We start from the raw sequence: 27,338 nt of genomic DNA, 5'->3' as shown, positions 1-27,338 counted from the left end.
GTCCACGTTTCAGGGATACCTTGGCTCGTCTTTCACGCTCTGTCCGTCCGTCCGTCCGTCCGTTCGGCAGGCCAACGGCGCCAAAGTCACTTTTGCGGTGAAATAGAAGAGGGAAAAAAATGGCAACGTATCGACGACAATGATTTGCAGACGCTTGCTACTGCCGGCCGGTTCGTATTGCGCGCGCAATTTTCAGTCGCAAGGACAGAGTGAGGCAGACCTGGGCCACGTGGCACATGGAGAGATTTTAATGATTTTCATCCAGCGTGAGATGGACAAAGGCGAGCTCGAGCTTTTTCCTTAGTGCCGGGGTGAGTGGCCAGGACTCGCCAAAGCCTTGGGCCGCTGCTCCTGGGCGCCGGCCGCTTTCCGAAAGGGGTGCATGATGCCGTCGTTGGGCCGGGCCAGGACCCGGTCCTTCCTCTCCAGCTTCTCCTGCTCCAACTGCTCCAGATGCCGCTGCTCCCTGCGCTCCTCGTCCTCCCGCTCCCTCCTCTGGCGCCGGAGCTGCTCCACCTGCGCCTGGAGCTCGGCCTGGTACGCCACGTAGGCCCGCCGCTGCCTGCGGGGGGGAAGGCGAGCGTCACTCACGCCGGCGCCCGAGAGCGCCGACGACGGCCGCACCTCTTGGACAGCTCCTCGTCGGCCTGCTTGGTGTCCTGCAGGGCGGCGTCCACCTCCATTCGCTCCTTGGCGATGTCGGCGCGCCGTTGAACTTCACGTTGCTCTACACGTGCAATCAACTCCAGCAAAGTGGAACGCCTCGACAACTTGCGTCTGGCGAGGAGAACCGGGCCACTTACGTTTCTGTGCGTTCTGCAGCTGGTGCGACTCGGCCACCTCGCGCATGAGCCGGTTCCTGGCGTCCTGCTGCAGGCGGTTCTGCCGCTCCCGTCTGTCCCACGTCTCTTTCATCTTCTCGCCCATCATTTGCTCCATCTCCTCCTCGTCCTTTTGGCGCGCCGCCGTCTGGTCGGCCAAATACTGGCGAAAGCGCAGCTGCTCGTCCCTCAGGTCGGCCTGAGGCCGGGGGGGACGACAAAAAAATGTGCTTCATCGGCGCACAAGCGTGCCGAGCGTGGAGTGTGCCAAGAAGTTCCGCCTTGTCAGCGGCCTACCCGCTTGTCGGCCGTGTCCCGCTGGGCCTGACTCTCGTCCTGGAGCGTCTGGCGCAGGATGTCCAAGTCCAGCTGGAGCTCGTCTTGCTGCTCCTTGGCCACGCGCTCCATCTTGAGACGCAAGCTGTCGTCCAGCAGGCGGCGGCGGGCCGCCTGGCCCTGGTGTCGCAGGCCGCGCTCGCGCTGCGCCTGCCGCTGCAGAGCCTGGGTCTGCTCCTCCTGCAGGCAACAAGTCACGTGCGCAGATTGTGGCCCCGACCGACCACACGACGACGGCCACGTTTGCAGGACCTGCTGTCGCGCTTGCTCCTGCCTGTCGCGGCGCCGGCTCTGCCGCTGGCTCTCGGCGTCGTCCAGCTGCTGGCGCAGGAACTCCGTCTGCATCTGGTCGCAGCGCCGAGCCCGGGTGGCCTCGCAGCGCTCGCGCTCCTCCTTGGCGTGGGCGTCGGCTCGCCACAGCTGCTGGAACATGTCGTCTTCGCGCTGGCGGGCCAGGGCCAGCTCCCGCTGGCTGCGCAGCTGGGCGGCCCGCTCTTCGCAAACCTGCAAAAAGCGCTGCTTACTCTGAGCCTGGCGGAGTTCCTGGCACTGCTCCCTGAAGGCCCAAACACAACGCAATGGGGTAAGGAGCGGCTTGGCACCAGCCAGCGACGGATGCGCAGGCGGCCGACCTGAACTGCTGGTCCAGCTTTAGCGCCACCACTTGCCGGCGCTGCGCCTCTCTGGCGTCGTGCAGACTTTTGGCTCGCTCGCGCATCTGCGCTTGTCTCTCGGACGGCGTCTCCCTCGCCTGGCGAGCCGACAGCACCAGCTGGCGCTCCTCGTCCTCCAGAAGCTGCCGCAGCCTGAGGACGAGCAGTTGAGGCCGGGCCCATTCTGCCTGAATCCGCCCACGTCGGTGGTCACCTTTGTTGGCGCTGGTGCACGGCGCAGCGGTGCTGCATCATGACATCATCCACGTCCCTCCGGACGGAGTGGCCCGCGTTGCGAGCCTCGCTGGTCAGCAGCCAGCGATTGTTGACCCGGCACGCTTCGCGCTCGCGGGCGCATTCGCTGGCGCGCTGGCGCTCCTCTTCCTGCCTCTGGCGAAGCAGCATGGCGCGTCGGGCGGGAAGCATGCTGGCTCCCGCTGCAGAGTCGTCGTGGCCGTCTCCTCGTCGGCGGGCAAACACAACAAAGGCGCTCTTGGAAGGAGGCGGAAGCAAGGACCTTTGCGTCTGGCCGCCCTGCTTCTCAAACGTCAACAGAGAGTGTGAGCGAGCGAGCGAGCGGCTGCTTGATGCATTAGGTCCGAAGGAAAAAGCTGGGGAGATGCAACTCGGACAGCGGCACCGTGCAAATCTGGCCGGAACATCCCGTGAGCGAGCGCTTCAAGTTGGCCAGTCTCACAAGGGAACGGCCGCCTGAGTCACAACTTTTCTATTCGAGCATGCAACACACACGCGCACACACACACACACACACACACACACTCTTGAAAAATGGTCCCCTTTTGTGGGCGTTACCCGAGTCTGTGGCAGTGAAATGTTGAGAGAAGGCTACGCAGCGCACTTGACGGACAGACAAGCTCTTTTGTGGCTTTCACACTTGTTGCTTAACGCTCGGTCGCCATTCATGCATTCGCGTTCGTTTTCACACGGCGAACGTCTGGTTTTTTCTTCGGACGAGCTGCTGGGCAGTCGACTCACCTGGTCGTGCTGCGGGTCGTGCTGCGGGTGCGGCTGCGGGTGGCCTGGCCGGCCTTAGTTCCTTTTAGCTCGGCCGCGCCGCCATGGTGACGAGTAAACGGAAGCGATGACGTCACCTGCGAACCCAAAGACATTCGCCGGCTTCGCGTCGAGAGCACGTGACGAGGGCGACGTCGCTAAGTCATTTGCGTGCGGACCGGTCGCTGTCCGGCGGGCCGATCTGACCTCCCGGGTGGATATTATTATTACTATTATGATTGTTCTTTTTTTTTCTTGCCCGACTGGGCGTCGACGTTCGATGTCGAGAATATTTGTCAACTCGAGTGCTTTCTGTAGTTTCAGGCTGAGTTTCAGAAAGTTGACTTGCCAAACCTAGCTTTTTTGTCCGGGCTAAAAAAGCAGAGTGAAAGCAACAAAGGCAAAAGAGGAAACAAGACGAACAAAAATGGACGTGGAGCCACTCGGCAAAGGGCAAAAGCAAAGAGATGAACTCAAACCAGGGCACATTTTCCACGTTTGTCACCGCAAAGTGGAGCGAGCAGGCAAACGCATGTGGCCGCAACGTTCCTTGCCCTCCATCAAATGTCACCACTGAAAGCCTGAACTTCCTTTCAGTTCACTTGTTTCTTTGAAGCCAAGCCAAGTTGATTTATATACATGGCAAACAAGACTGAAAGGGCTGGTTGACATGTGCAAAAAAAAAAAAATGGACATTCATTCTCAACATCCCCTGATCTTAAAGTCCCACATTTAGGCATTTTCACTCGTTAGTTGTTTTTTTTGTGTGTGTTCAATTGGAGTCATTTTGCTGACGAAAATAACCTGGATTGAGAAAGTCGAGCTTGTCGCGCCATTATCGATTTGACAAAAAGAGCAAGGCAAGATGTTTGTGCAAGTTTTCGTGTTGCTAAGAAGGCAAATGCTTTGTGCAAAACAAACCAATAGACCTGAAATGATTCGAGCAGAGTTTATTTGACGGAAGCCGAGGCAAAATCATTACAAAAGGAACCGTTTGAGCCTATCCAGACTGACTCCAATTAAGGCCGCCGCCATCCCCGTCATTTTTGGCAGCCTTGGTCACCGTCCTTGTTGCGGCCTCCCTCCCTCCCTCCCTCCCTCCCTCATCTTGAACATGTGACTCGGCGGGGCTCCTCGCCTATGACATGGTCGCTTTGCCTGGCCAGCCTCATCTTTGCCATCCTGCTCATTTCCTTGCCGCCGTGATGGTGTCCTCCGCCGCGTCCGCCGCCCTCAACTGACCGGGGAGCAGGCGCTGAAGCCGGACTCCCGGTTGTTCTAGGTCTAGCTACTGGAGTCGGCGATTGGGAGGAGACTCTCGTAGGATGGACCTTGTCGGAGCTGCGGTGGCTGTGCCTCTTGGGACCTCCGCCATGACCGTAAGCCCTAACGCTTCTGCGGTGGGCATAGCCCTTGAGACCTCTGTGTTGACCTCTGAGGCGGCCAGCGCGCTTATGACCCCAGCGGTGGCCCTGGCCCTTGTGAGCCCTGCGGTGGCCCTTGTGAGCCCTGCGGTGGCCCTTGTGACCCCAGCGGTGGCCCTTGTGACCCCTGCGGTGGCCCTTGTGACCCCTGCGGTGGCCTTTGCGCTGATGGTTGTAGCCGCCATACATTTTCTTCAGATAGGAAGCGATTGGAGATGGGGGCGCTCGAACTACTCTCTCAAGAGGGGATTGTGAGGACCAGGGAGCAAGGACTGACGTCAAACTGCCGATTGTTGCACGACTTGAGACCGGAGAAGTGGGCAGAAACGGAAAGGGAGCCCCTCCTGTGCGGTGGCCCTTGTGAATGCGGTGGAGGCCCTTGTGACCCTCATATACTAGCTTTGGATAAGTAGTGGTCCGATATGGTGACAGAGCACCTGCTCTTTCAGGAGGGGCTTTTGTGGACCAGGGACCTAGTGTTGGAGTCAAATTGCTGGCGGTTCCATGAATTGAACCTGGAGAAGTTGTCAGCAATGGAGAGGGAGGGGCGTAGCCCTTGATTCTTCTAATTGTTGCCGTGATTGGTGAAGATGTCCCAGGTACTGCCGTCACTGGAAAGGCATTTGACAGAGTTTGAGAGGAAAAGGTGGTTCCTGAAGAAGACCATGTTGACTTGCTTGTTAGGGATGAATCCAGACTTGTTGCTGTGACACTTGATGCAGTCACTGTCCAAGTGGTCCCAGCTCTTGCAGTCACTTGAGAACTTCCGACGGTTACCGGAGAAGTGGTCATTGGGGTTTGGAACAGAGTTCTCCGTACTGAGGTCGGCACGGCCGAAACGACTGAAGCAGAAGGAGCGGTCCTTTCTGATGTTTCCGTCACTGCGGAAGTAGACATTGGCGCCGCTGGAGAGGAAACCGTCTTTCTCGGACGCGACAGGATTACGGTCGGAGTCGGAGCGACCATCGCTCCGTGTGCCGCCGCAGTCTCTGGAGACGTTGACCCAGATGTTGCAGTCACGCGAGAGGTTGTCTCTGCTGCTTGGTGGGGAATTCTTCTTGCTGAAGTGGAGGTTGGAGAGAGGACTGCAGTGCTTTGTATACCTATGCTCGGCCCAGGTGTCACGCTTGCAGTCCCCGGAGAAGTCGCTGTGAGAACCCGGGAGGTCGCAGTTGTCGTCGCTGCCAAAGCGGCGCTTTTCGACAATACGGCAGTGGTCGGAGCCGGACTATTGCTTGAATTTGCGCTCGGCCCAGACATTGTGCTTGGTGAGGTTGCAGTCGTCGCTGCCAAAGCGGCGCTTTTCGACAATACGGCAGTGGTCGGAGCCGGACTATTGCTTGAATTTGCGCTCGGCCGAGACATTGCGCTTGGTGAGGTAGCTGTGCCTCTTGTAAGACCAGGACTTGTTGGAGAGCCTGAAGTGGTGGCCTGGGTGATTGTGGTTGGCGTTGTCATGGGTAGTGCTGTACTGGGCGGCCCGGCAGCAGCGGCAGCTGCAGCTGCAGTTCCAGTAGTAAATACACTTGTGGCTGGAGACATTGGAGTAATGGCTGCCGAGGTAGTTGTGACAGCGGCCGTTGCGGTCGGAAGCAGCGCGGAGGCCACTGGAGTTGTGGGTACAGGACGTGATGAGGTAGCAGAGCTACTTGTTAGCATTGTATTTGGAGCAAGAGCAGCCTTCGTGGGAAGCACACAAGGGCTTGTTGTGGCCAAAGCAGAGGTTCTTTGGACCCACACAGGAGAACTTGTGGCTGATGCGCTTTGTGTGAGGCCAGCAGTGGTTGCAGGGTGAAGAGGTGCGCCTAGAGAAACAAATGCCATTGAGGGTACAACAGTCCACAGCATCTGGAAAGAGGCGCTCGCGGGCAGCGTAGTTGCGCTCGGAGCTGTAGGAAGTCTACTTGAAGCACCTTCAGTTGTGCTTCCAGAGGTAGACATCCTTCCGAGCGAAGGATTTGTAGTTGGAGCGATAGCCGTTGGTGGAGTTGCGGGCGCATCGGTAGATGTTGCTGTAGAAGTTGTTGTGGTTGCGGCAAGAGTTCGCATGGCGTCGGTAGAAACGGCTGCAGCAACGGTGGTTCCGGGACTTGTGCTTGGACAGATGGTAAAAGTGTCTGATGGAGCTGCGGATACAGCAGTCGGGGTGGTTTTGGCCACGGTCGAACTTGCGCTCCAAGACGGGCGTGCGGAAGTTTCAGCAGAGCTCGGAGTTGGTGAAGGCCTTGAGAGGGCTGGGGGTGGAGCGCAAGTTGTCACCGTGGCCAGAGATGCCGCAGTGGTCAAAGAGGCGGTCGACCGGACAATAGAAGTCGAGGTCCCGGCCGAGGCGGTTGTCGGCACACTAAGAGAGGAGCTCGGCGTGGCTTGTGAAGCGGAATCCAAAATTCTCATAGTCCTTGTCGGAAGTGAACTTGAAGCCACTGCAGTTGTCGTAACAGAGGCGGTTGCGGGGGTCGTAGAGGCACTTGGAATTGTGGCTACAAGAGATGAGCTTGTAGTGCTTGGAGCAATACCCGCCGTCATTGTGCTTGGGAGTGTCCTCGTGCCCGCCGCCGCCGCGCAGGTGGAAGTAGGTGGAAGACCTTTGCTTGGAGAAATGGCAGCAGTCCACGGAGAAGCCGCCATTACAGTGGATGTGGTGGGAACTGAGGTTTTGCTGAGCAGTGTGGGAGGAGCAGAAAAGGATAGGCTTTGTGGGAGGGAGCTGCTGCTGCTGCTGCTGCTGCTGCCGCTGCCGCTGCTTGAGGCTTCACCACCTGTGCTTGGAAACACTGAAGTCGTGCCTTGTACGCTTGTGGGTACAACAGCAGGTGAGATCTTAGAAGAGGTGCTTGGGGCTATTGCAGTTGCGCTTGGAGCAGGAATGGTGAGCAGAGAAGGTCCACTCGAAGTTGGGCTTCCAGCGGAAGTTGCGATCAAAGGAGCCAAGGTTGGAGCAGCAGTGGCGACGGTAGATGCGGCCGGCACCTCAGTAGTCACGGCCAGTGACGTCCTCCCCGCAGTAGCGGGCATCCCCGTGGCTATAGCTGAGGTCGTGGCCATAGCAAAGGTGCTTTTGTACATGGTCGATGTGGTCGGAGGAAGAATTGGCACTGTGCTTGGAGCCGGCGTTTCGGCCACGGGACTCGGGCTTTGAGTCATAGATGCACCGTTTGCCTTTGCACCAGAGGTAGCCGTGTCCATTCGAGGACTTGTGATCGTGCTGGAATCCGCTGTAGAGGCCCAGGCGCTCCGTGACGGGCCCAAGGTGCTCGTGGGTCGCCGACTCGTGCTCAGAGCAGCCGTGCCGCTTAGCGTGCTCGCTACTGCGGAAGCGGCGGGCGATGCAAAGGTCGCCACCCACTCAGGAGAGGTCATCGAAGGACCCGAGAGAATAGAGGCGGGTATGGACGGAGAGATAGCAGCTGCCGGCACAGCGGTGGATGTTGCCTTAGAGGTCCTCGCAAACGTGGGAGGAAGAACCGCGGTCGCGCGCCATGTGCTTAGCGAAGGCGCCCAGGCGCTTGTGGCTACGAGACTCGTTTCGGGAGCGGAAGCAGTCGTCGGGGTAACGGAAGAGCCGGGGCTCGGAGGCATTGTCGGCGCGGTAGGAAGACGAGGAGGAGCGGCCGTGACGGAATGTGAATTTGTTCTTTTCAAAGGTGTAGCCGTGAAAAAAGCAGGCGGAGATCCGGCAGATAACGTGGTGCGTGGAGCGGGGATGCTGATGGCGGCGGCAGGGATTGCGAGAGAAGAAGGGACCATTGTGGAGCTCGGTGTGCTTTGGGGTGCAATAAGAGGAAGAGGAGGATCAGTTGTTGAAGGCGTGACCAATTCAGGAAAGCTCCATCCGGATCTTAAAGGAGTTGGGCTGCTTTTCGCTCCAGTTAGTGCGATTGTGGCGGTGGGAGATCGAGTGCTTGCAAGCATTGTACTTGTAGTTGAGGCGGCGGCGGCGGCGGCGGCGGCGGCAGCAGCAGCAGTTGCGCTTTTAATGAGGGGCCACGTCAAATTAGAGCTACTCGTAGCTGTCCTTTTGGTAGGAGATGACGCGAGTGGAAGAGGAGGGCTGCTCGTCGGCGGAGCCCACCATCCCGTCGGAGGTACTGGAATTCCCCGAGTGCTTTTAGAAGGCCTCGTGGCGAAGGCAACATTTGAGGCTCCCAAAATGGACGTGCTTGCGGGCAAATGAGCACAACTGTTCATCGCAATAGGAGACACGCCCGTTGTAGACGTCGGCGATACCGCAGTGGACATCGGTGTGGCTGGGGTGGGCGGACTTTTGCTTGCAGAGGAACTTGACGGAGACTGCCACGGGGCCAAGGTGGTTGCGGGTACGGCAATTACGCTCGGATAGAGCCTAGTTGCGGGCCGTGGAGAAGCGGTTGTGGCGGTAGATGAGGACGTTGCCATTTGGCCAGAACGCACCATCGTGGTGGCTTCAGCAGTCGCTGCTCCAATAGCGGCGGTTGTTACGGGGAAGCGTCGTCCCGCTAAAGCCAGAGTTGCCACAGCGCTTGTCGTAGAGGCTGCGGCGCTCGCCTTTTCACTCGGAGACACGGCGGCGGTGGCGGCTAACGCGCTCATGCTGTCGGCAGGAGTGCTCATCCGGGCGGCTGCGGCCGGCGACACCGCAGTCATCGTGGTCGTCAAAGACACGAGAGAGAGATACGAGGGAGCAGGAGGATTTGTGGCTCGTGCACCGGAGAGGACTTTGACCAATGCTGCGGCTCCAGACCAGGAGGATGTCGCTATCAAAGAGGCTGAGCTGGTGGCAGCTACGGGACGACCGTGTGCGGTCGGAGGGATTGGCAGCGAGGCAGGTGGAGGTCTGAATGCAGCAGGAGATTTTGAAATGCCAACAGGAGATGTAGTAGTCCAGCCACTTCTGATTAGCGGAGACGTGCTCTTTGCGGTAGGAGCAGCACGCTGCGCCGGCGTAGCTCCAGGGCCAGTTTGCGGCGCTGTCGGGTCCCAACATGGTTCGGTGGTGGCTACACGCGGCGGCGGCGGCGGCGACGACGCAAGAGTGTCTGTGAAACTTCCACAGGCGGGAGATGGAGAAGGCGGTGAAGCGGTTGCGCCGCAGGCTCCTGAAGTTGTGGCGCCAACTGAAGGCGGTGGCGCGAGACCGCCATTCGTGTCCTCATTAAAGGGACCCCGGGGAATTTCATCATAACCCCACAATTCAAAGATGGGGGAGCCCTCCTCGTAAGACGCCGGCGGTGGAGCGCTGGCCTTGCGCTGCCGTCCATAGTCAGAGTCCACGTCATCCTGCGCGGATCTCGGCCGAGCCTCGTGCGCTCTTTGAGCGTCTGCCAGCCCGGCGGCGGACGTTTCCCCCAGAGAGTCAAAAGACATTTCTGCCGTCAAATCCTGTAGGGGGGGGGGGGGGGGGGGGAGAGAGAGAGAGAGAGAGAGAGAGAGAGAGAGAGAGAGAGAGAGAGAGACAGAGAGAGAGAGACAGAGAGACAGAGAGAGACAGAGACAAAAGCCAATCAAGGTGACGACGGCACGGCGTCCGTGGCGGCGCCTGCCTTGTCGGAGGCTTCCTTTACCATCTTGGCTGCAGCGGAGATGAGCACAGACGCGGAACCCGCAGAAGGACGGACTCCAGCTCCGTCATCCACACCTTGGACCCCGAGTACTTTGGAGCCCAGAGGCAGCCGGACCAGGATTCGCGTGGCTCCGCAGAGGATCAAAGGGGGCGGCGGACGAGGGGCAGCGGACGGATCTTCGCAGGAAGCCAGTGCCACCACGTTGGCCTGCAGCAGAGCATCAAAATCAAACACCTCCAGCTGGTGGAAGCGTCTTCCGTTGGACACCTGCGCCAGGAAAGGCGTCTGGTCACAAGGGCTGCGCTTTGCCACCGCTCGCAGTCGACCAAAAAGTTGGCAAGCGAGCCAATATATTGGCGGCGGGAAGCCGATGAGGCCGGAGCGGCCCGAGCGGCCGGGTGTCACGTTTACTTGAAATGTCCTTTTTTGCTCGGAATGTTTTCTTAATCAGCTGTGCAAAATGACGCTCGTGTTAACCAAAGCGACCAAGAAAAGAGGGCTGCCACAGAAATGTAAAACACTTGGAAGTGAGTGACAGGCTGCTTCTTTGGATGAAGAAGGGGAGGGGGGCACTGGGGGACGCTCGGGCTCCAAGCAACGTGCTTTCAAAAGGACGCAGCAAGTGCTTTGGCTACAAGAGTGGGCAGGGGCCTTTGCTCGAAAACGCTCACGTAACAAAATAAACGGAAGCTGACAACATTGGAGCGGCCGACAGGAGGGAGGGAGGGAGGGAGGGTGGGAGTTAGTGAGGGAGGGAGGGAGGGAGGGAGGGAGGGAGGGAGGGAGGGAGGGAGGGAGGGAGGGAGGGAGGAAGTGAGCGTGATGCGCGGGTGCGCGCGCCTACCGCCAGCTGCAGGTGCGCGCTACCGGAGGGCAGCTTGAGCAGCAGCACCGAACCTAACCTCCGAACCGAAGCGGCAGAGTCGTTGGGCAGCCCCAGCAGCCGAATCCCGCCTGCACACATGCACGCAAGCGCCACAAGCTGCCTGACACGCAGAGCAGACAGAAAAGAAAAAAGAAAAGGGTAAACCGGAAGCCGCTCACCTGCCAATCGCGCTTTGGAGTGTCCGACGAGAGACAAACGGACCCAAAGCCTGTCGTCGCTGCAGCACAACTGCGGCCGGGCAAGGTCCAAAGAATCGCCACGTCCTGAAGCCGCGCAAGAGCGCACACCACCACCACCACAAGAACACTCGCATCGGACCTTTTGCGCTTTGGCTGCGTTCGTTGGTGTGGGTGGGAGCGGGGGCAGTTCTTACCTGCCATGAATTTCCACACGGGGACCGGGAAGAACACGGAAGGATCGCGTGGCCCCCGACGCGCGTACCCGCCGGTCCCGTCCGCTGTGCCGAGGCGGACTAGAGTCACCGCGGTGACGCAAAGCCATGCCTCAAGCCACCCAGAAGGTCCCGACATGGTCCGGTCCGTCCGTCCGTCCGGTTGGGTCGGGTCGGGTGGAATCCGGTCTGTTCTGTGCGATTCGGTGGTTCGGCTTGAGGGTTGCTGCTGGGCTCTGCAAAGAAGACGAGGCTGGCCGCACTCGGCTCGTTTGAAACAGAGCACGTTGGTGCTGATTGGATAATTGGAAGCAGAAGTGGGTGGGGACCAATTAGGCCCCGGTCCTCCCACGTACGTTCCAATATCCTCAGTGGCCACTTCATAGGGTACACGTCATCGTGCCACGCAGAGCCCTCCCGCTTTGTCTCATAGACGAGAACTCTTTTTTTTCTTCTTCTTCTTTTACATGGACAAGAACATGAAAAGTCTCGACTTCAGGCAAAATCCGAAGCGGCCAGTGTCAGTGTAGCGACGCCTAGTGGCCGGCTTGAAAACTTGCTGCGCCACTCCTGTTGCGCTCGCTGCACTGCAAGCAGACAGTTGATCGATTGCCAAGGCTTATAGTTGGCCATGCCTTCTCTGGTTTTGGCTTGCAAAAAAGAAAAAGAAAAGAAAGGAGCGACTGACGGTTGAAGAATGTTGGCCAGCGAAGCGAAGCCGTTGTATACCTAAGTATACTTAGGTCGCGTCCAGTACTTGGGGGAGGAAAAAAAAAAAAAAACTTTTTGGGCCCCGAACGAAACGTTTCGTCCCTGGGATTGAAATGAGCTGCAAGGGCGTTTTGTGTCTTTGTTGTGATTTCTTGCCTTTATTACAGAGCGCGCGCGCGCGCACACGTTGACATCAATGAGCAAACAGACGCATATCGGGAGAGTCCACGAGCAGAAAAAAAATCTCAAAGGTGGTGGTGGTGGTGGTGGCGGCGGCGAGACGTCGGGCGCTTTGGGCTGCTGCCGCCGCCGCCCCCGCCACTTGCTCTTGCTCCTTTGCGGGAGTGATGATGTCACACGCGCCATGGCAACCCATCAGCTCGCGTGCATTCTGTACCGTATATGTCAACGCGTGTTCACATGACAGCTGTAAGCATCGGCATTGCGGGCATGTTTGCTTGCGTACGTCGGCGCTATGTGTTTGGGGAGCTTTTCTGCCTGCCTGCAATACCGGCGAGCGTGCGTGCGTGCGCATAGCAAGCTCTGCCTATGCGTATATGTGAGCGTCATTTTTCCGGCGTGACCGTGACGTCACTTCCTCTCAGAAGAGCGAGGCCTTCTTCTTGAGTTCGTTCCGTTTCCATAGCGACAGGCGCTCAAATTCCGAGGCGCTCATTCCGAAAACTTGGGGGAACTGCTGAGGGTCCAGATGTCTCTGTGACGTGCGAACGCACACACGCACCGTTAGCGGCTGCCGCGCCCCTTGCCGGCGGCCGGCCGGCTTCGGGCTGGCCGGCTGGCGGCCGCTAACGGCGCGCCCCTCACCTCCAGTCGGGTTCGGTCCACTCCGGGAGGGAGCTTGCAGCGCCCCCTGTGGGTCACCACCAGCGTTTCGTAGGGATACACCTGCCGGCAGGAACGACGGTTAAGGTTAGGGTCAGGGTCAGGTCCCAAAGCACACGCACATTTTGGTCCTTTGCCTTCTGGAGTGTGAGCAGCGTGTGCTTTTAGTGGGGATGTGCGCGTGCATCTCTGCTGTGAATTTGTCTTTGCATTCAGCGCCAGCTTGGTACTTCAAGTCGGGCCGGGCGCTAATTGCACAACCTTGCGCGTGACCTGTGTACGGGTTAGGGTTTATCTTTGGGGGGGGGGGGCCAGGCCTCCTTTCAAGTGCTCCGCCTAGACGGACGGCCCTTCTGCCTCGTTCTCACCTTGCGCTCCAAGATGCTGGGCAGCGATGTGCCGCGGTCCAGACGAAGATGGCGCTGGGGCTCGCCGTTCTGCCCACACACACAATGCAGACGCACACACCATAACCAAACACACACGCACGGCCTAACCTTGGCATCACGCACGCACGCTCACCTGTGCCACTGCGGACACACACGCACGCACGCACGCACGCACGCACGCACGCACCCACACACGCGCACAGTCATCAATCAATCGCTCCGGAGAACTTGCGATTGACAACACGAGACAGGAAGTTCCGCTTGGCCCGCTCACCTGCCTCGTCGGCGGCAGCGGCGGAAAATTCGGCCGACTGCCTCTGTGAACGCAAACAGAGCGTCATGTCATCATACGCTGGTCAATCATCCAATTCCCACCAAGGCGCACGGAGGAGCATCCAAACAAGACGCAGCCACGAGAACCGCCAAGCACTCACTCTGCTCAGCCCGGAGGCGGAACGCGACGGCGATCGGGACGCGCCGGCCGACGGGCCTGCGGAGAGAGAGCGCACGGGAAAGGTGGGCCCAGAGCGTAGGCGGGGCGGGCGCAGAGCGCGCACCTGCGCTCTTACTGGCGTGCGGCTGGTGCGCCGGCTCGGGCTTCTTCCGCACCAAGCCCGGGTTGAGGCCTGTCTCCTTTTCCCGGCGCAGGATCAGGCGACCCAAGTTGGACTTGATCTGGACACAGCGTCGGTCAGGCGCGCTCGGCCACATCGCCATCCGTGACGTCGTCTCGCTCCAACCTTTTCCAGCTCCTGGGCTTCGTCGCTCAGCTCCTCGACATTGTCCTCCGCTTCCTCCATTTTCTTCTTGCGCCACTCGATTTCTGCCGCGAGGCAACAGGACGGGAGTCGGTGCGGGCGACTCGCCGTTGGGCTCTTCCGCCGTCCTGGCCGCGTAGGCTCAGACGAGGCGGCGCGAGCCCGGACCAGCGAGCCCGGACCAGCGAGCCCGGACCAGCGAGCCCGGACCAGCGAGCCCGGACCAGCGAGCCCGGACCAGCAAGCCCGGACCAGCGAGCCCGGACCAGCGAGCCCGGACGAGGCGGCGCGAGCTCGGACGAGGCGGCGCTCACCCATGGCGGCCAGCGACGGGGGGCAGGGCCAGAAGTCAGTCTCTATCTTGGACGGCTGCGTGGGGTCGGGGGGCTGAGCGGCAGGGAACTTGGCCGCTTGGATGACGCCACCGCCGCCACCGAGTTTGGAACCTTCTGCTGGACAACGTTGCGAGGCGAACCCACAGTGTGAGAGACGGCAAGAGGAAGAAGAAGAAAAACTCACCTTGTTTATAGATGGGAGGCTTTGTGTAGATGTTGCTCCCGTTATCTGCAAAGCAACATTTCAGCGAGTATGTCTTTGCGTGTGCACGTCCGCACGTTTGTCGTCACCTCTGCGCCCGCGAGTGTGCGTGCGTGCGTGCGTGCGTGCGTACCTGGCCGGTGGAAGTGCTGCAGGCCGGCGCCGACTTTGCGTCCGGCGTGCAGTTGCAGCGTGGAGCTTCCGGGGGAACCGCCGTCACTTTCCGCTCGCCGCCCTTTGGCCTGAAACGGAACGTCGCGCCTCTTGAGAGCGTTTGGGCGGGGGCGCCGACATCACGCGAGAGCGTGGCTCTTACCTCCGGAGACATGGCCGGCGAGGTGGCGGGCGGAGACAGAGAGCGCTAAGAGACACAACAGTGTATCATGCGCGCGCAAGCGAGTGAGTGAACGCAATGAGCTAGCTAGCTGGCGCTGTCTCACCTGTCTGCGCGGCGGGTCCAGCGGCGAGAAGCTGAGGTGAGGCTGGTAGGTCATGAGGTCAGGTCGCTCTACCTGCAGGATGGCTTTGTCGCGGGGAAGAGCCGCCAGGTCGCGGTACGCCACCGCCAGCTCATCCACGCGTGCCTGCGCCACAAACGCACCCACATGCCAGCCACCACAGCCTTAGCTTAACAATGGTAAGGTTTAGCTTAGCATTTCGCGTCATTTAGCCTAGCATGTAGCCGTTTACCATGATGGCAACGGTGGCGGGAGACGACGGGACATCGGGAGCGACGACGTGGGCCTCCACCTGACGGCAAGTCGCATCAACCCCCAACATACACACATACACACACACACACACATAGACAATGCAGCTCACAAAGGTATTGCCTCATGCGGGCGTGGCTTCTCACCTTGTTCATGATTGGTGATCAACGTGAGCCTGCAAAAAAAAACCATGTGGCACATGACAAACAACAAAATCTTCGTGTAGGAAGAAGGGACATTTGGACGTCACGTGGTCAAAACCAAATCAGCGATCACGTGACAAAAGCGACAAGCGCAAATTACACATGTCGCCGACGACAGAAAATGCACACGTCACACAAACTCACACAAACTCACACCACGCACGCACGCACGCACGCACGCACAACGATGTCGCGTGGAGTGAGCATGTTGCCCTCCCGCCTTCCCAAAACATGCTAGCATGCTCCTCTGCACACTAACAAATTGGACATCGGTGAGAAGGCGTGGTTTTCCAAATGGCTGGCGACCAGTCTGCTTGTTTGCCTCACACGGACGCGCGCACTTACAGGGACGCGCACACAGACGTGCGCGCGCACACACATCCACAATAGAGCTTGGGCGGTAAACAATCATTGTAATCAAGAATTGCGTGAACCCAAACAGGGCGAATTTCTACATGAGGCACGACAGGAAGGATGAATGGTGGGTGCGCACGCACGCACGCACACCCAAGCAAGCAAGCAAGCAAGCAAGCAAGCAATCAGCAAGCAAGCAAGCAAGCAAGCGCAACGCTATCGAAAGCATCGCAGGCTTCGCGTGATCCACAACACAAATGCAAATAAGGAGGACAACATTCAAAACATCCCGTTCGTGTATGCGTGCGGTGCTATATTGTTCTCACCTGTGCAGATGCGGGCGGAGAAAGACCAGCGTCGGGGATGCGGACAGAACGACTGTCAAGTATCACGTGACCGCGAGAGGAGAGGAGAGGAGAGGAGAGGAGAGGAGAGGAGAGGAGAGGAGAGGAGAGGAGAGGAGAGGAGAGGAGAGGAAAGGAAAGGAAAGGAAAGGAGAGGAAAGGAGAGGAAAGGAGGGGAGAGGAGAGGAGGGGAGAGGAGAGGAAAGGAAAGGAAAGGAAAGGAAAGGAAAGGAGGGGAGAGGAGGGGAGAGGAGAGGGTTTGAGGGTCTACGCGTGTCCCAACAGCCACATCATTTGGACTTATTTTGTCCTTGATTTTATTTCATACCTTTGACGGGTTTAAGTGGTATGACGTCACCCCGTCAGAATTGTTCAAGGATTGGAAACAAACAAACAAACAAACAAACAAACAAAGATACAGAGAAGCAAACAAGCACCAGTGCCTTCGTCCCAACATTCGTCGTTGACTTGGTTCAAGATGAACTATACATTTTGGGACGGGTTGAATTTGTGACGTCACGCAAAGTCAAAGTTGGATGAAAGTGAAGACGTTCGCTCAGACACACGCGAGACTGCAGTCAACTAAATGTAGGCATTATAGCGATTGTTCCATCTAAATTGCAAGTTGAAAACATTTACAAATGAGAGGTCAAGATAAAGCACAACATGATCGAGGATGTCATTCTTACCCACAAATGGGTGGTGAATGTTTGCTGAATAGACGAGCTTTGCCGCGGCAAGATGGCGTCGAGCGATGGTCTCTCGTCTTTGGTAAGAGAAGGAAAAAACGTCAACGAAACGCCCAAAACGTGTCCACGAAACGTCCAGGCGCGACTGGCGGCCCGGCCCGGCCCGGCCCGGCCCGTCCGTCAGTCATGGCGCTGTCGTGTTAGTTAAGGCGGCCAATGCTCATCGCCCGGGAGGTCGGCACGTGTCGCTTAGTGTAGTCGGGCGGGCGATCCGGAGGTGCAAACCGGAGGTGCAGCATGTTGCAGCATGTTGCATCTCCGGATCGCCCGACAACCCCAAGGATCCTCTTTTGGCTCCCCTGCCTTAAAAAAAAAACAACACAGGCAATTTGCAAAAACTACTCGTTTCATTTCGGGCATCTTTGTGAGCCTAATTTCTAACTTTGTGGAAGTGAGCGGTTTCCTTCCTACCTCGGAGACTGAGCGATGTCAGGTTGAAGTCACTTTGCATCTTCAGGGTCCGGAGGGAGCTTCGGCTGCCGCGCACGCCCTGTCTCTTCCCGCCGAGGCCTACGAGAACGACGTGAGTAAGGCGGCGAGGGAGCTTCGTCAGCTCCTTTTTTCCCCGCGCATGTTAAGCTGACTGACATCAGTTTTTGTGTTTCAGGAGCGGCTGGAGGTCATGTGGGCCATGAAGGCCTACAACCACGCCGAGGTTTACTACAACGTGAGCGCGGCCGCCGGGAACGACGAGCCCATGACGTTCGAGACCTTGAAGAGTTTGTGTTGTCGTCATTCAGCTCATCTCCTCCGTGGATCCCAAGTTCCTCAAGTTGACCAAGATGGACGACGAGATCTACTCGGCCTTCAGGGAGACCTTCGAGGACCTGGACGTCAAAGTGCTCGACCCCGAGGGACTCAAGTCGGCCGAGGCCAAAGAGGTGGGCCGCGTGCGCCCGTCGCCGGGGTGGCTGTTGCACCGGACCGCTCTGACCGAGCCCGAAGCGCTGGCTTACTCGTCAAGTGGCGGCTAACTTGTCAAGTGGCGCTTTGGCGTTTGTGTCCAGAGGTGGCGCCCTTTCTGTAATGGCTTTGAAGGCCTGGTGGAGGACTTCAACTATGGGACTCTGCTGCGACTGGACTGCCAGAAGGACTACACCCAAGACAACACCATCTTCGGTGGGTTGGCCGTTTCAGTCGCACCCTTGTCGGCGCTCCAAAATGTCTTTGGACGGATTGGCGAGAAGACTTTGAGACAAGCGTCGCCAATTGTCCTTGCTGTTGTTCCAGCCACCAGGATCCAGTTCTTCGCCGTGGAGATTGCCCGAAACCGAGAAGGTCTCAATGACACGGTCTTCGCATCCAAGTCTTCCAAAAGTTAACTTACAAAAGAAAACGACTTTTGTTATGATGGCGAGTGGAAATGAAAGTGTGTCCTGGAATTTGCGTCTTTGTCGTTGAGGAAAAACAAGGACCGTGCGGTGCGTCAAAAGTCAATCATAGCTTGCGCGTGCCATGTCCAAATAGAAGCGAATCATTGCTTGCGCGAGCTATTGTCACGACTCGTCCCCGATCGTGTCATAGTTTTGTTCGTGTGTCTGTAGCTAATAGAAGCTAATAATAGCTTGCACGAGCTAGCTACGTCCAAACGCGGCTTTTGGGTGAATATCACCTTTGTGGCCAAAGAAGGGAGCGGGTCCATCCCAGGCCGCCGCCAGCGGCGAACACGTCCGAAGTCGAGGCGCGTCTTGTAAAAAGGGTGAGGTTTATTTGCAGTCAAACACAGCGGCAACGCCACATTCACATCAGTCACAAAGCAGGAAGTGGACGCGTACCTGAGCGCCTCGCCTTCCTGCTTCCGGGCGGCGCCAGTGTTCTTTCCGCACAGCACCGTGGCACGCGCACACCACACCACACCAAAAAGGACTACTACCTGGTCCCAGGAATCCACAAAGTAAACAAAAAGTTGGAAGGAGCACGCTCGGGTAGAGACGAGGCCCATCCGTCTTTGGGAAAGGACCCGGCCCAGGAGGATGCCCGGCACGGCACGGCACGGCCCGGCCCGGCTGCGCCGCCTCGCCTCGCCTCGCCTCGCCTCGCCTCGCCTCGCCTGACCTCTGCGCACTCTTGTGTGTGTTTCGTCGGAGTGCAAAGTGGACGCACGCGCCTCTGAAGACTATTTACACCATGTCGGTCTGGTTTTCCTTTTGTCCCATCACTATCATATAAACATGACTGAAAATGTTAGCAAACAAAATGTACACTGGACTTTGTGGTCTTCTGTACAAGGCGGGCTAGCATGTTGGACTATTTGGCCGCTGCCGCCACCGTGCCCGCCCTTCTCTCCGGCGTTAAAATAGATCTGTATATATTTATATTTGCTCCTATCAACAAGGGGACGGGGCGAGGCCTGCTGGGGCCAGGCCGGACGGGACGGGTGCTGATGGGCCGCAGGTGGCGGGCCCGCGGTCTGCCCGGCGCCAGGTGGAGACGCGTCGGCGTGGAATGTCAGCTCATCATGTCGTTGCTGTTGACGCCGCCGCCGCCGCCGCACGTGGAGTTCTTCATGCTGTCGTTCACCTCCCGCCGGAACACCGACAAGTTCTGCGTGAACCTGCGCCGCACCCGCACGTCGTTAGCGACACGCTACGCTAGCCAGCGCGAGCCAGCCACAAAGTGACGTCGAGTTTGCGTTTGTTCAACTTTTGCGTCGGGGCTCATCGCCGGGGGGAATTTTGTTAAGAGAAAACGACGGGTGGCTCACCTGTCTCTGTTCTTGGTGAGCAGGTTGCGTTCGATTCCCTCCATGAGATTCTCGAAGCAGAGATGCATGGCCTGCTGCTTCTCCGGGGGTTGGCTGTTCACGATGCTGTTGCGCACGTCCGCAAAGTACTGCCGAGCGCAAGGAGCTCTTGTCAACGCGCCATCAGGCGTGGGGTGCGTGCCGGCCGGGCGCAGTACCTTCTCGTTGAGGAGTATGAGTCCCAGCAGCGGTCGGGACATGGACCACTGGTTGCGGCAGTCCTCGAAGATGATGATGTTCAGCACGGTAGACAGCATCTGCGTCGGGCGTCATAACGACACGTCGTTGGCTGCTCCACGTTGCGACTTTGCCAGACGGCGGCAACATTACCTGCTGGATCATCTCGGGGTGCTGCTGCATGATGTGGAGGAAGCGCTCGTCGGTGGCCATGGGCGTGGCTCGCTTCTTGGTGGAGCGTGACAGCTGCTTGAACAGATACGTGACCATGTGGTCCAAGCTGGAACAGCAGCCCGTGCACACCATCGTGTCTGCGGGACCACGCACGCACGCACGCACGCACGCACGCACGCACGCACGCACACGGCCAGACGTCAGGCTCCTTGAGCTTGAAAGTGATTTCTCTTTGATTCCTTCCGACTTTGAGCCACGTACCGAGCGCGGTGAGGCCTTCGGAAATGGACGACAGGATGTACATGACCATGTGAGGCTCCAGGCTGGCCAGAAAGTTCATGTGGTCTTGAGTGAGGACCTCCAGCAGGGAGTAGAAGGACTGGCTGAGCTTGGGGTAGTCCTGCGTGTGTGTACACAGAGGCGGGGTCACAGCGAGGGAGGGAGGGAGGGAGGGAGGGTGTCGCTCACACAAAAGGTCACAGTAAGGAAGGGTGCACGCACGCACGCACACACGTACGCACCAGAAGGTCGCTGTGCGGGATGGACAGCAGCAGCTTAATGAAGGTCTGCAGGGCGTTGTCCAAGGCGTCGTCGCCGTACAGGCGGAAGACGCCAAAGTTGACGTAGTTGCCGCTCAGCACCGCCTTGAGCATAGCGAAGCACACGCTGACGCCCTTCAGCTTGACGGCGTACGCCCGATCTTTTGGCACGTCGCCCAGCGTCAGGATGCGGTTGCCTGAGCAACAAAGCCGACAGACGGCGGCGCCAAACCTCAAACGGCGTGCACGGGGACGCCAAGCGCTCTCCCTCAAAACTTTGCAAATGCGGCCTCACCGTAGGTCGTGATCATCTTGCTGGTCTCCCGGAAGAGCAGGATGCCGTTGGGCGACGACACGTCAAACTGCAGCCTCTGCGACCTGCGACGAGCCAGTCAAAATCAAATATTGGCTACGCTGCGCGCGCACACGCTCCATGAAGAACACCATGCAGACACCCAAACGAGCAAGCGCACAGACACACAGGGCACCTGTTGTGAACCAGCTCGGCCATGAGCTTGAGTACGGGCGTGGTGCACGCCGGGTCGTGGTACCACAGCTCGACGGCCCGCTGCAGGATGGGCATGTAGGCCGGGTATCTGCCCTCGCTCGTCAAGGACGCATCCGGCACCGCTTTGGCAAACTGGGCTGGGCTAGGCTAGGCTAAGCTAAGCTAAGCTGGCAAAGGATACATCCAGTCAAAGAGCATCATGAAGCTGGTCTTGGCGTTGAAGGCAAACGCGATCCCTCGCAAGTCTCGGACCAGGCCCACCAACGTCCTCTGCGAGACACAGTGCCACAGGGCTCGGCGCTAGGACCGCTGACACTTAAGCCCGGCCGGCCAGCCGGTCGGTCGGTCGGTGTACATGCGCAGCGCGCGGCGCGCCTCACCTTGGCCTCCTGCTCGTTGAAGGTGTTGGTGCTCAGCATCTGGGCCACGGCCTCAAAGGCCACCGTCAGCGGCAGCATGAACTGCTCAAACTGCTCCTCGTCCTCACCTGCATCCAACATTTTCCATTCACGCTAGCGTGAGGCTGTGTTTGATGTTCAGCCTTTCAAGCCCTCTTGTTTTGCAAAGCGAGCTCGCAAGTGACAAAATCCGTGTGGAAACTCTTTGGCACCGAAGCACGCCCAGACGCCAGCCGCTTACCCAGATCCACCATGAGGAGGCGCCCCAGCGCGGTGTAGAAGGTGGTGCGGCACCTCATGTCGCTCAGGTTGGATTGGTTGTTAACGCCCAGGAAGGAGAAGTGCTCGCTCTGCTGACAACGCACAGGGAGGCAGACACCAGGGTGGCGGCGGCCGTGTTGCTTTTTACATGTGTGTGTGTGTCTGTGTATATGTGTGTATATATATATATATATATATATTTTTTTTTTTTTTGGGGGGGCGCCAATACTCACCGTGTGATTGTTGAGCATAAACTGCACGGCGCTCAGCTTGACCAGCTTGCGGACGCTGCTGTACGTGCACGTGGCCGTCAAGGATAAGCAAAGTGCAGTGCTGGCCTAACTGGCCACGGCAAAATCTAAATTACCGCCTCTCTCACACTCTGCTCTACTTTCCTGCAAAGTTGTCAAGCTGCCCTCGCGCAAACAAGTGGTTGTTTGTCTCCACACAGCACGTGTGAAGGATATCCCAAGGAGAGGTCGTTGAGAAGCTGCAGGGTCTTGGAGGTGATGGGTTCACACTGGCCCCAGTACTTCAAGTTGGTGATGCTGGAGGGAGGGGCCAAAAGGCAGCGTGAGCAGGCGCGTGCGCAGCCGCCATTAGCATCGTCACGGGCGGGGCCGCTCACATTTTGCCGATGAAGACGCTCAGCACCATGGTCTCGTCATTGAGGCCCAGCACCTCCGACAGCCGCCGATAAAGCTGCAAACAAAGGCGAGAGAGACGGTGTCATCTGGAGCTCACACTTGGGCGGGTGGGGTGGGGTGGGGGGGCTTTGAACTTTTCTCACCTTGGACGATTTCTGCACCTGGTCGCCGATGTAGATCTTGCGGAACTGCTCGAAGAAGCTGAGCACGGCCAGCTCCAGCCTCTCGTTGCCGGCCTGAGCCAGCCGCGAGTCGGTCAGGTTCATCAGCTGCAGCACTCTGCGGGACGCGAGCGGCACAAAGCGCCAGCCGGGTGAGGCCGGAGCCCGGAGAACAGTGACAAGAGGCCACGTACCGGCAGACCAGCTCGCCGTCCATGGCGTCCTGCTCGTCGGTGCTGGCGAAGGACACGCGGCCGCCGATCACCGCCCCGATGATGTACACCAGCCAGGTCAGGCGACCTGAGACGGCAGGAGAAGAGGGGAGGAGCGTGTCGGCGGTGGCCCACTCGACCCCCCCCACACACGCACGCACGCACGCACCCTCCTGCACAGTGACGTCGGCGGCGCCCGAGTTGGTGGACTGGAGCAGCTCCTGGTAGCTCTGCGCCGCTTGATCGAAAAGCTGCACCAGCAGAGCGCACGTCTTCTCATACTCACACCTGCCAATGGTGGAGAGCTGGTCCAGCTGCTGCTGAACCAGGCCGGTGTCATCCAGCGGGTCCTCCAGGCCGTCCCTGCGCACACGGCCGCGGCTTAGACGAGCGCCGGCTCAACCCGGCACGCGCGCTTCTGAAAGCCAAAACCGAGCGCAGCCCGGCCCGGCCCGGCCCAGCCCTGCCCAGCCGACCTGAGGATGACGTGGACCGACTCCAGCCGCGACGTGATGTAGGCCTTGGTGACCTCGGGGGTGTACGTCTCCAGCAGGTGCGGTTCGGTGGCCTTGACGTAGGGCACCGAGGCTGCCAGGCGCTGCCACAAGCTCAGCAGGTAGTGAACGCTGTTGGGGGCAAACTCCCAGTGCTGAAAGGACGCACACCGTGGCTGGGTCACATGGACAGCAAAGGAAGGGGCCAAGCAAAACGCTCACTTTTTTTTCTCCATATAGGGCGGCTCACCTGCAGGCTGGTGACGGTAAAGTTGGCGATGAGGCGGATGACTTCAGGGTAGTTCTCCACCTTGACCAGCTCGCCCAGCTGGTAGTTGCTCTTGAGCCGCGCCAGCAGCCGGCAGAACTCGTGGTAGTTGTTGGGATCCGGGAGACACTGGGAAGGGGCGGAGCACGGTCACGCGCCCATCTGCGGCGGCCGCACCGGCGAAGGGGGGGCAGGCAGACCCACCTGCGGGTTGGCCAGTATCCTCTTGACTCCGTCCACCAGGTGCGACAGGAACTTGGCTCTCTCGGCATTGTTGAAGAGGGACCTCCTGACCGAAGCGATCTGGACCAGACACGACAGCACCTGCGCGCACACGGACGGGGACTGGGTCGGCGCCGCCGGGCAGGGCAAGGCAGGAAAGGGAAGGGCAGGCCGCCATTTGTGCCACTCACCAGCGGGGAGAGAGAAGGCGGGATGGAATGGTAGAGGTTGAAGAAGAGCTGCAGGGTGGACGAATCCAGGAAGGCTGCTCCAAGGGGGCCAAAAAAAAGAGACACAATTGTGGAAATTTAGCCACGCAAGAAATGGGCAAAAACCATGGCTGTGCATTTGAGAGGCTGAACGCGGTGGCCGCTTTTGGACAGCCAGGAAGGAAGGGAGGGAGGGAGGGAGGGAGGGAGGGAGGGAGGGAGGGAGGGAGGAAGGAAGGAAGGAAGGAAGGAAGGAAGGAAGGAAGGAAGGGAGGGAGGGAGGGAGGGAGGGAGGGAGGAAGGAAGGAAGGAAGGAAGGAAGGAAGGAAGGAAGGAAGGGAGGGAGGGAGGAAGGAAGGAAGGAAGGGAGGGAGGGAGGGAGGGAGGGAGGGACCAGATTACCTGAGCGCCACGACGTGGGGATCTGCACCGTGCACAGGTCGTCGGACGACTCGTCGGTGGATGTCCCGATGAAGTCGTAGTTGAGGCAGTTGTAGCTCAGCTTGAGCAGCTGCATCAGCAGCCCGTGCTGAGACTCGTCATTCAGGTTCAGGTTCTTGCCCGATGCCTGCCGCGCACAACGCAACTGTCAGCGCCCCGGACCTGGTCCCGAGCGAGCGAGCGAGCGAGCGAGCGGAATGGCTTTTTTGCCCCATTCAAAGCAACGTGGGCACGGTCAAAGGCGTTTGCCCACATTTCTGACCTGTTTGAGGAGGTTGCAGGAGAGCGTGAAAATGTCCAAGAGCGACGAGTCCCTGAAGGACGAGGCGATCTTCCTGTGCTTGGTCAGCGGGTGCGCTGCATCCGCCTGCCGACAGGACAGAGAGCGCAGGGCGAGGTGGTGAGGCGGCGCCGTCGGCCAAAGGCGGCCCACGGGCCCGCCCGCAGTGCCCACCTGGTTGATCTCGTTGGTGAGCTGCGACAGAATGGTGACGCCGATGATGCAGTGCTCCACGCTGTCCCGCAGGAAGCGGGTGACGTCGGCGATGACGTTGCGGAACACGTAGTCGTCCTTCTGCGAGTCGAACCAGCCCAGCTTGGTGATGCGGGCGTACAGCTGGATGAGCGCCTGCGTCACGAAGGCGGCCAGCTTGGGCCGCGTGGCCAGGTAGTTCAGCACGTAGTTCCCTGGCGGCCGGACGGACGGACGGAACACATTTTTGCCTTTCCTTTCTTCCCGTCCGGGACACCAGAACTCACGGATGTCGATGCGCTGCTCCAGGGGGAGGGGGTTGCTGGTCCTCGACACCAGTTTGGACAAGCAGGTGGCCGCCAGCAGCTGCGAGTACGACGACTGCGGACGCACAAACACGGCGGGTCACGACGGCCAATCGGGCAACCCGCCGCCAGGTCGCCGGCCCACTCACGCTTCCTCTTTCGAGCAGCAGCTGACACTTGCTGAGGCAGTCGGGCCCGTTGGTGAACTCCACCAAGGCTTTCTCCGCTTGGTGGCGCACGGCCGTGTCGGCCGTCTCATACAGCTGCTTGCAGAGGATCTCCAGCTGGGCGAGGCCCTGCCAAGACACGGGCGGCGCTTATCAGCACAGAACACACGGCGACACCGAAGCCACTTTTCGGGGCTTGTTGAACTGAACTTTCAAGTTGGGCTCCGTTCCCTTTGGGCCTCAACTCGGTACTTCGGGCCTCCGAGTCAACGCTTTTTGTAGGGTGACGCAAAAACGAGAGCGAGTCCGGTTGAGCCGACCGTTGAAACGCCCTGCCCTTTGGCCGGCCGTCACTGTGGCAAGCGAGCGAGCGAGCGCGCGCACACGCACGCGCTTATCTTTGGAGGGAAACCAAAACAACCTGTTGTTTGCCAAGCGTTGCGCTTCCCCTTAGCTCATACTAATGCTAATGCTAAGGAGGGCTGTTAACAAGACAGGTGTGCCGGCTGGCTCCGATGATGTCTGACATTTCCTGATGTGATTGAGTGCGAGGGAAAAAAACAAACACACAAACACACAACGTGCGTATCGAACGTCAGCTCAAGTTGACTGAAAGCAACGTGGGGCGCAGCCGAGGCACTTGAGCGAGCCTCGAACGCCCACGGACGCGATTGACCTGACGAGCGCGTGGACGCTCGTGGACTTCAACCGACAGAAAAGCAGCAGTCGCGGGCGGCAGTTAGCGTAGCGCGTAGCGTAGAGTAGCGTAGCGTAGCGTAGCCGAGCCACCCAGCGGGCTCGGTGGCCGACACGGCGCTGCTTAGTAACCAACATAAACAACGCGGGAGGAAACTGAGCCTATCGCTCGCTACAAGCTTGCGACAGCGCCCGTCCGCCAGCCAGCCCGCCCGCCCCCTGTCTCGTTTAAGACGACGATGCCAACAACAACAACAGCAACGAAGCAATCAGAACGAAACGGCTTGTTGGCAATCGGGCGGGAAGGGGTGATGGCTCGGCTTATGCTAACTTTAGCATGGCTAGCTCACGAGGAAGCGCTGGGACGAATCGCGGAGGGGGGGGGGGGGGGAGTGGGAGAGACATCAAAAATGCTAAATTGAGGCTTCCAATGTCGGTTGTGCGGGGGGTCCGCGGAACGACGGCGGCATGCTCGGTTACGAGCGAGCCCGCCCGCCTGCAGCCGGGCGAGCAAGACGTAAACGACCGGTTAGCCGAGCTCCAGTCACCCTTCATTGTTGTCTCGATGAAAACAACGGGCGCTCCTCGTCCACGAGGACACGCTTGTCGTCTGCCCGGGTACCCCTCGGGCCGAGAGCCCGCGCGCGCGAGGCCTGCGTCGGGCTAACGTTGCGACAGTAGGCCACGCAGCGGCGGAGCCGGGCAAGGCGGGCGACGACGGCGGGCAAGCGGCAGCAGCTTCCTCCACTCCTCCGGACGGCCGGGCCTTCACCGTCCGTCCGCCCGCCCGCAACCTCCCCGCCGGGGGCACCGACGCTCGCGGCGGCCTCGGGTTTCCGTCGGTGCGTCGCGCGGCGACGTCGCCGCGGTCGCAAACATGCCAAGTCCCCGCTCACCTGCACATGATCCGCCATTTTTCCCCATTTCATGCACCTCTCACTGCGCTTATGGCTAGAGCGAGCGTGCGACAGCGCCCCCAGTGGCGGCCCGCCACACTGCCGCCGACAAGCCAACGTCGACTAGAAGCCAGCCGTCCCATTTCATCGTTCTTCCTTCCCTTTTGCAAGTGCGGCCACTTTGAGACTTGCTTGTGATTGGTATACAGTATAAATAAACATAAGTGAACTTGACTTTCACTTGGCCGTCCCTCCCATTCCATGGTTCTTCCCTTTGGCAAGCGCGCCGGCCACTCTCCCATTTCATCGTTCTTCCCCCTTTGCAAGCGCGGCCGGCCACTTCCATTTGGCCGTCCCTCCCATTTCATCGTTCTTCCCTTTTGCAAGCGTGGCCCCTTTCATTTGGCCGATTTGAGGTGCTCCTCAGGAGCGTACGTGTCGCGATCACGGCATGGAATGTGCAACACAAATAAATAAAGCTTATGGCCCTTTTCTCACCATGTTGTGGCATCATGCACAGGAACAGAAGCTGAACGGTCCAGATCCCCCATTTTCCATCATCGCATTCCCAACTTTAGGCCGAGTCTACGATTCCATTCTCCTTCAACAGGATGTGACTGATTCAAAATGTCCCAGCCACCAAAAATTCTCTCTCCACACAAATGGATGGGGCTAAACATGCCAG

General features: G+C 59.1%; 5 protein-coding genes across 12 annotated transcripts; 1 reads left to right on the top strand and 4 right to left on the bottom strand.

Moving 5' to 3' along the window:
- Positions 1–226: 226 nt before the first annotated feature.
- cfap53 (cilia and flagella associated protein 53) lies at positions 227–2,933 on the bottom strand. 5 transcript variants are annotated; one of them, XM_049737764.1, is made up of 7 exons: positions 2,807–2,933; positions 2,025–2,347; positions 1,790–1,963; positions 1,119–1,713; positions 804–1,020; positions 625–727; positions 227–562 (listed from the first exon to the last, which is right to left on the bottom strand). In XM_049737764.1, exons 2-7 carry the CDS (start codon positions 2,234–2,236, stop codon positions 301–303), a joined length of 1,563 nt encoding a protein of 520 aa, XP_049593721.1. In that variant the 5' UTR covers positions 2,237–2,347; positions 2,807–2,933; the 3' UTR covers positions 227–300. The 5 variants fall into 5 exon arrangements, with proteins under 5 accessions (XP_049593721.1, XP_068508973.1, XP_049593722.1 ...); XM_068652872.1 differs by having other exon boundaries at positions 1,119–1,337; positions 1,410–1,713; positions 2,025–2,925; XM_049737765.2 differs by having other exon boundaries at positions 2,025–2,268; positions 2,807–2,923.
- Positions 2,934–3,759: 826 nt separating this feature from the next.
- On the bottom strand, positions 3,760–11,503 carry LOC125979479 (uncharacterized). Its single transcript, XM_049737737.2, has 5 exons — positions 11,048–11,503; positions 10,833–10,937; positions 10,633–10,742; positions 9,789–9,995; positions 3,760–9,606 (listed from the first exon to the last, which is right to left on the bottom strand). Exons 1-5 carry the CDS (start codon positions 11,202–11,204, stop codon positions 3,928–3,930), a joined length of 6,258 nt encoding a protein of 2,085 aa, XP_049593694.1. The 5' UTR covers positions 11,205–11,503; the 3' UTR covers positions 3,760–3,927.
- A 411-nt stretch (positions 11,504–11,914) lies between these two features.
- On the bottom strand, positions 11,915–16,753 carry dmtn (dematin actin binding protein). Its single transcript, XM_049737775.1, is given in 17 exon segments — positions 11,915–12,491; positions 12,602–12,682; positions 12,988–13,056; positions 13,142–13,149; positions 13,283–13,325; positions 13,443–13,498; positions 13,578–13,683; positions 13,749–13,831; positions 14,081–14,270; positions 14,272–14,330; positions 14,437–14,545; positions 14,620–14,664; positions 14,744–14,887; positions 14,994–15,053; positions 15,160–15,188; positions 15,897–15,948; positions 16,604–16,753. Coding segments are annotated over 15 exon segments (1,176 nt in total). The 5' UTR covers positions 15,169–15,188; positions 15,897–15,948; positions 16,604–16,753; the 3' UTR covers positions 11,915–12,377.
- On the top strand, positions 16,603–18,045 carry pbdc1 (polysaccharide biosynthesis domain containing 1). Its single transcript, XM_049737795.1, has 6 exons — positions 16,603–16,685; positions 17,121–17,186; positions 17,271–17,330; positions 17,404–17,544; positions 17,671–17,782; positions 17,894–18,045. The coding sequence occupies exons 1-6, from the start codon at positions 16,656–16,658 to the stop codon at positions 17,983–17,985; spliced, it is 501 nt and encodes a 166-aa protein (XP_049593752.1). The 5' UTR covers positions 16,603–16,655; the 3' UTR covers positions 17,986–18,045.
- A 306-nt stretch (positions 18,046–18,351) lies between these two features.
- Positions 18,352–27,219, bottom strand: xpo7 (exportin 7). Of its 4 annotated transcripts, none has more exons than XM_049737748.2 (27): positions 26,654–27,219; positions 25,044–25,190; positions 24,877–24,970; positions 24,572–24,804; positions 24,380–24,484; positions 24,079–24,244; positions 23,659–23,732; positions 23,450–23,569; positions 23,228–23,374; positions 22,960–23,132; positions 22,653–22,846; positions 22,466–22,571; positions 22,254–22,389; positions 22,092–22,165; positions 21,931–22,011; positions 21,697–21,760; positions 21,444–21,555; positions 21,185–21,291; positions 20,986–21,074; positions 20,785–20,892; positions 20,592–20,674; positions 20,279–20,493; positions 20,019–20,157; positions 19,737–19,894; positions 19,565–19,663; positions 19,368–19,495; positions 18,352–19,217 (listed from the first exon to the last, which is right to left on the bottom strand). In XM_049737748.2, exons 1-27 carry the CDS (start codon positions 26,684–26,686, stop codon positions 19,112–19,114), a joined length of 3,291 nt encoding a protein of 1,096 aa, XP_049593705.1. In that variant the 5' UTR covers positions 26,687–27,219; the 3' UTR covers positions 18,352–19,111. The 4 variants fall into 4 exon arrangements, with proteins under 4 accessions (XP_049593705.1, XP_049593706.1, XP_049593703.1 ...); XM_049737749.2 differs by having other exon boundaries at positions 21,444–21,552; XM_049737746.2 differs by having other exon boundaries at positions 21,444–21,552; positions 24,380–24,804.
- Between the last annotated feature and the right edge of the window lie 119 nt (positions 27,220–27,338).

This window comes from Syngnathus scovelli, chromosome 13 (genome assembly GCF_024217435.2).
Source record: "Syngnathus scovelli strain Florida chromosome 13, RoL_Ssco_1.2, whole genome shotgun sequence".
Lineage (NCBI taxonomy): Eukaryota > Metazoa > Chordata > Actinopteri > Syngnathiformes > Syngnathidae > Syngnathus > Syngnathus scovelli.
This window is presented reverse-complemented; position numbering and strand designations above follow the sequence as displayed.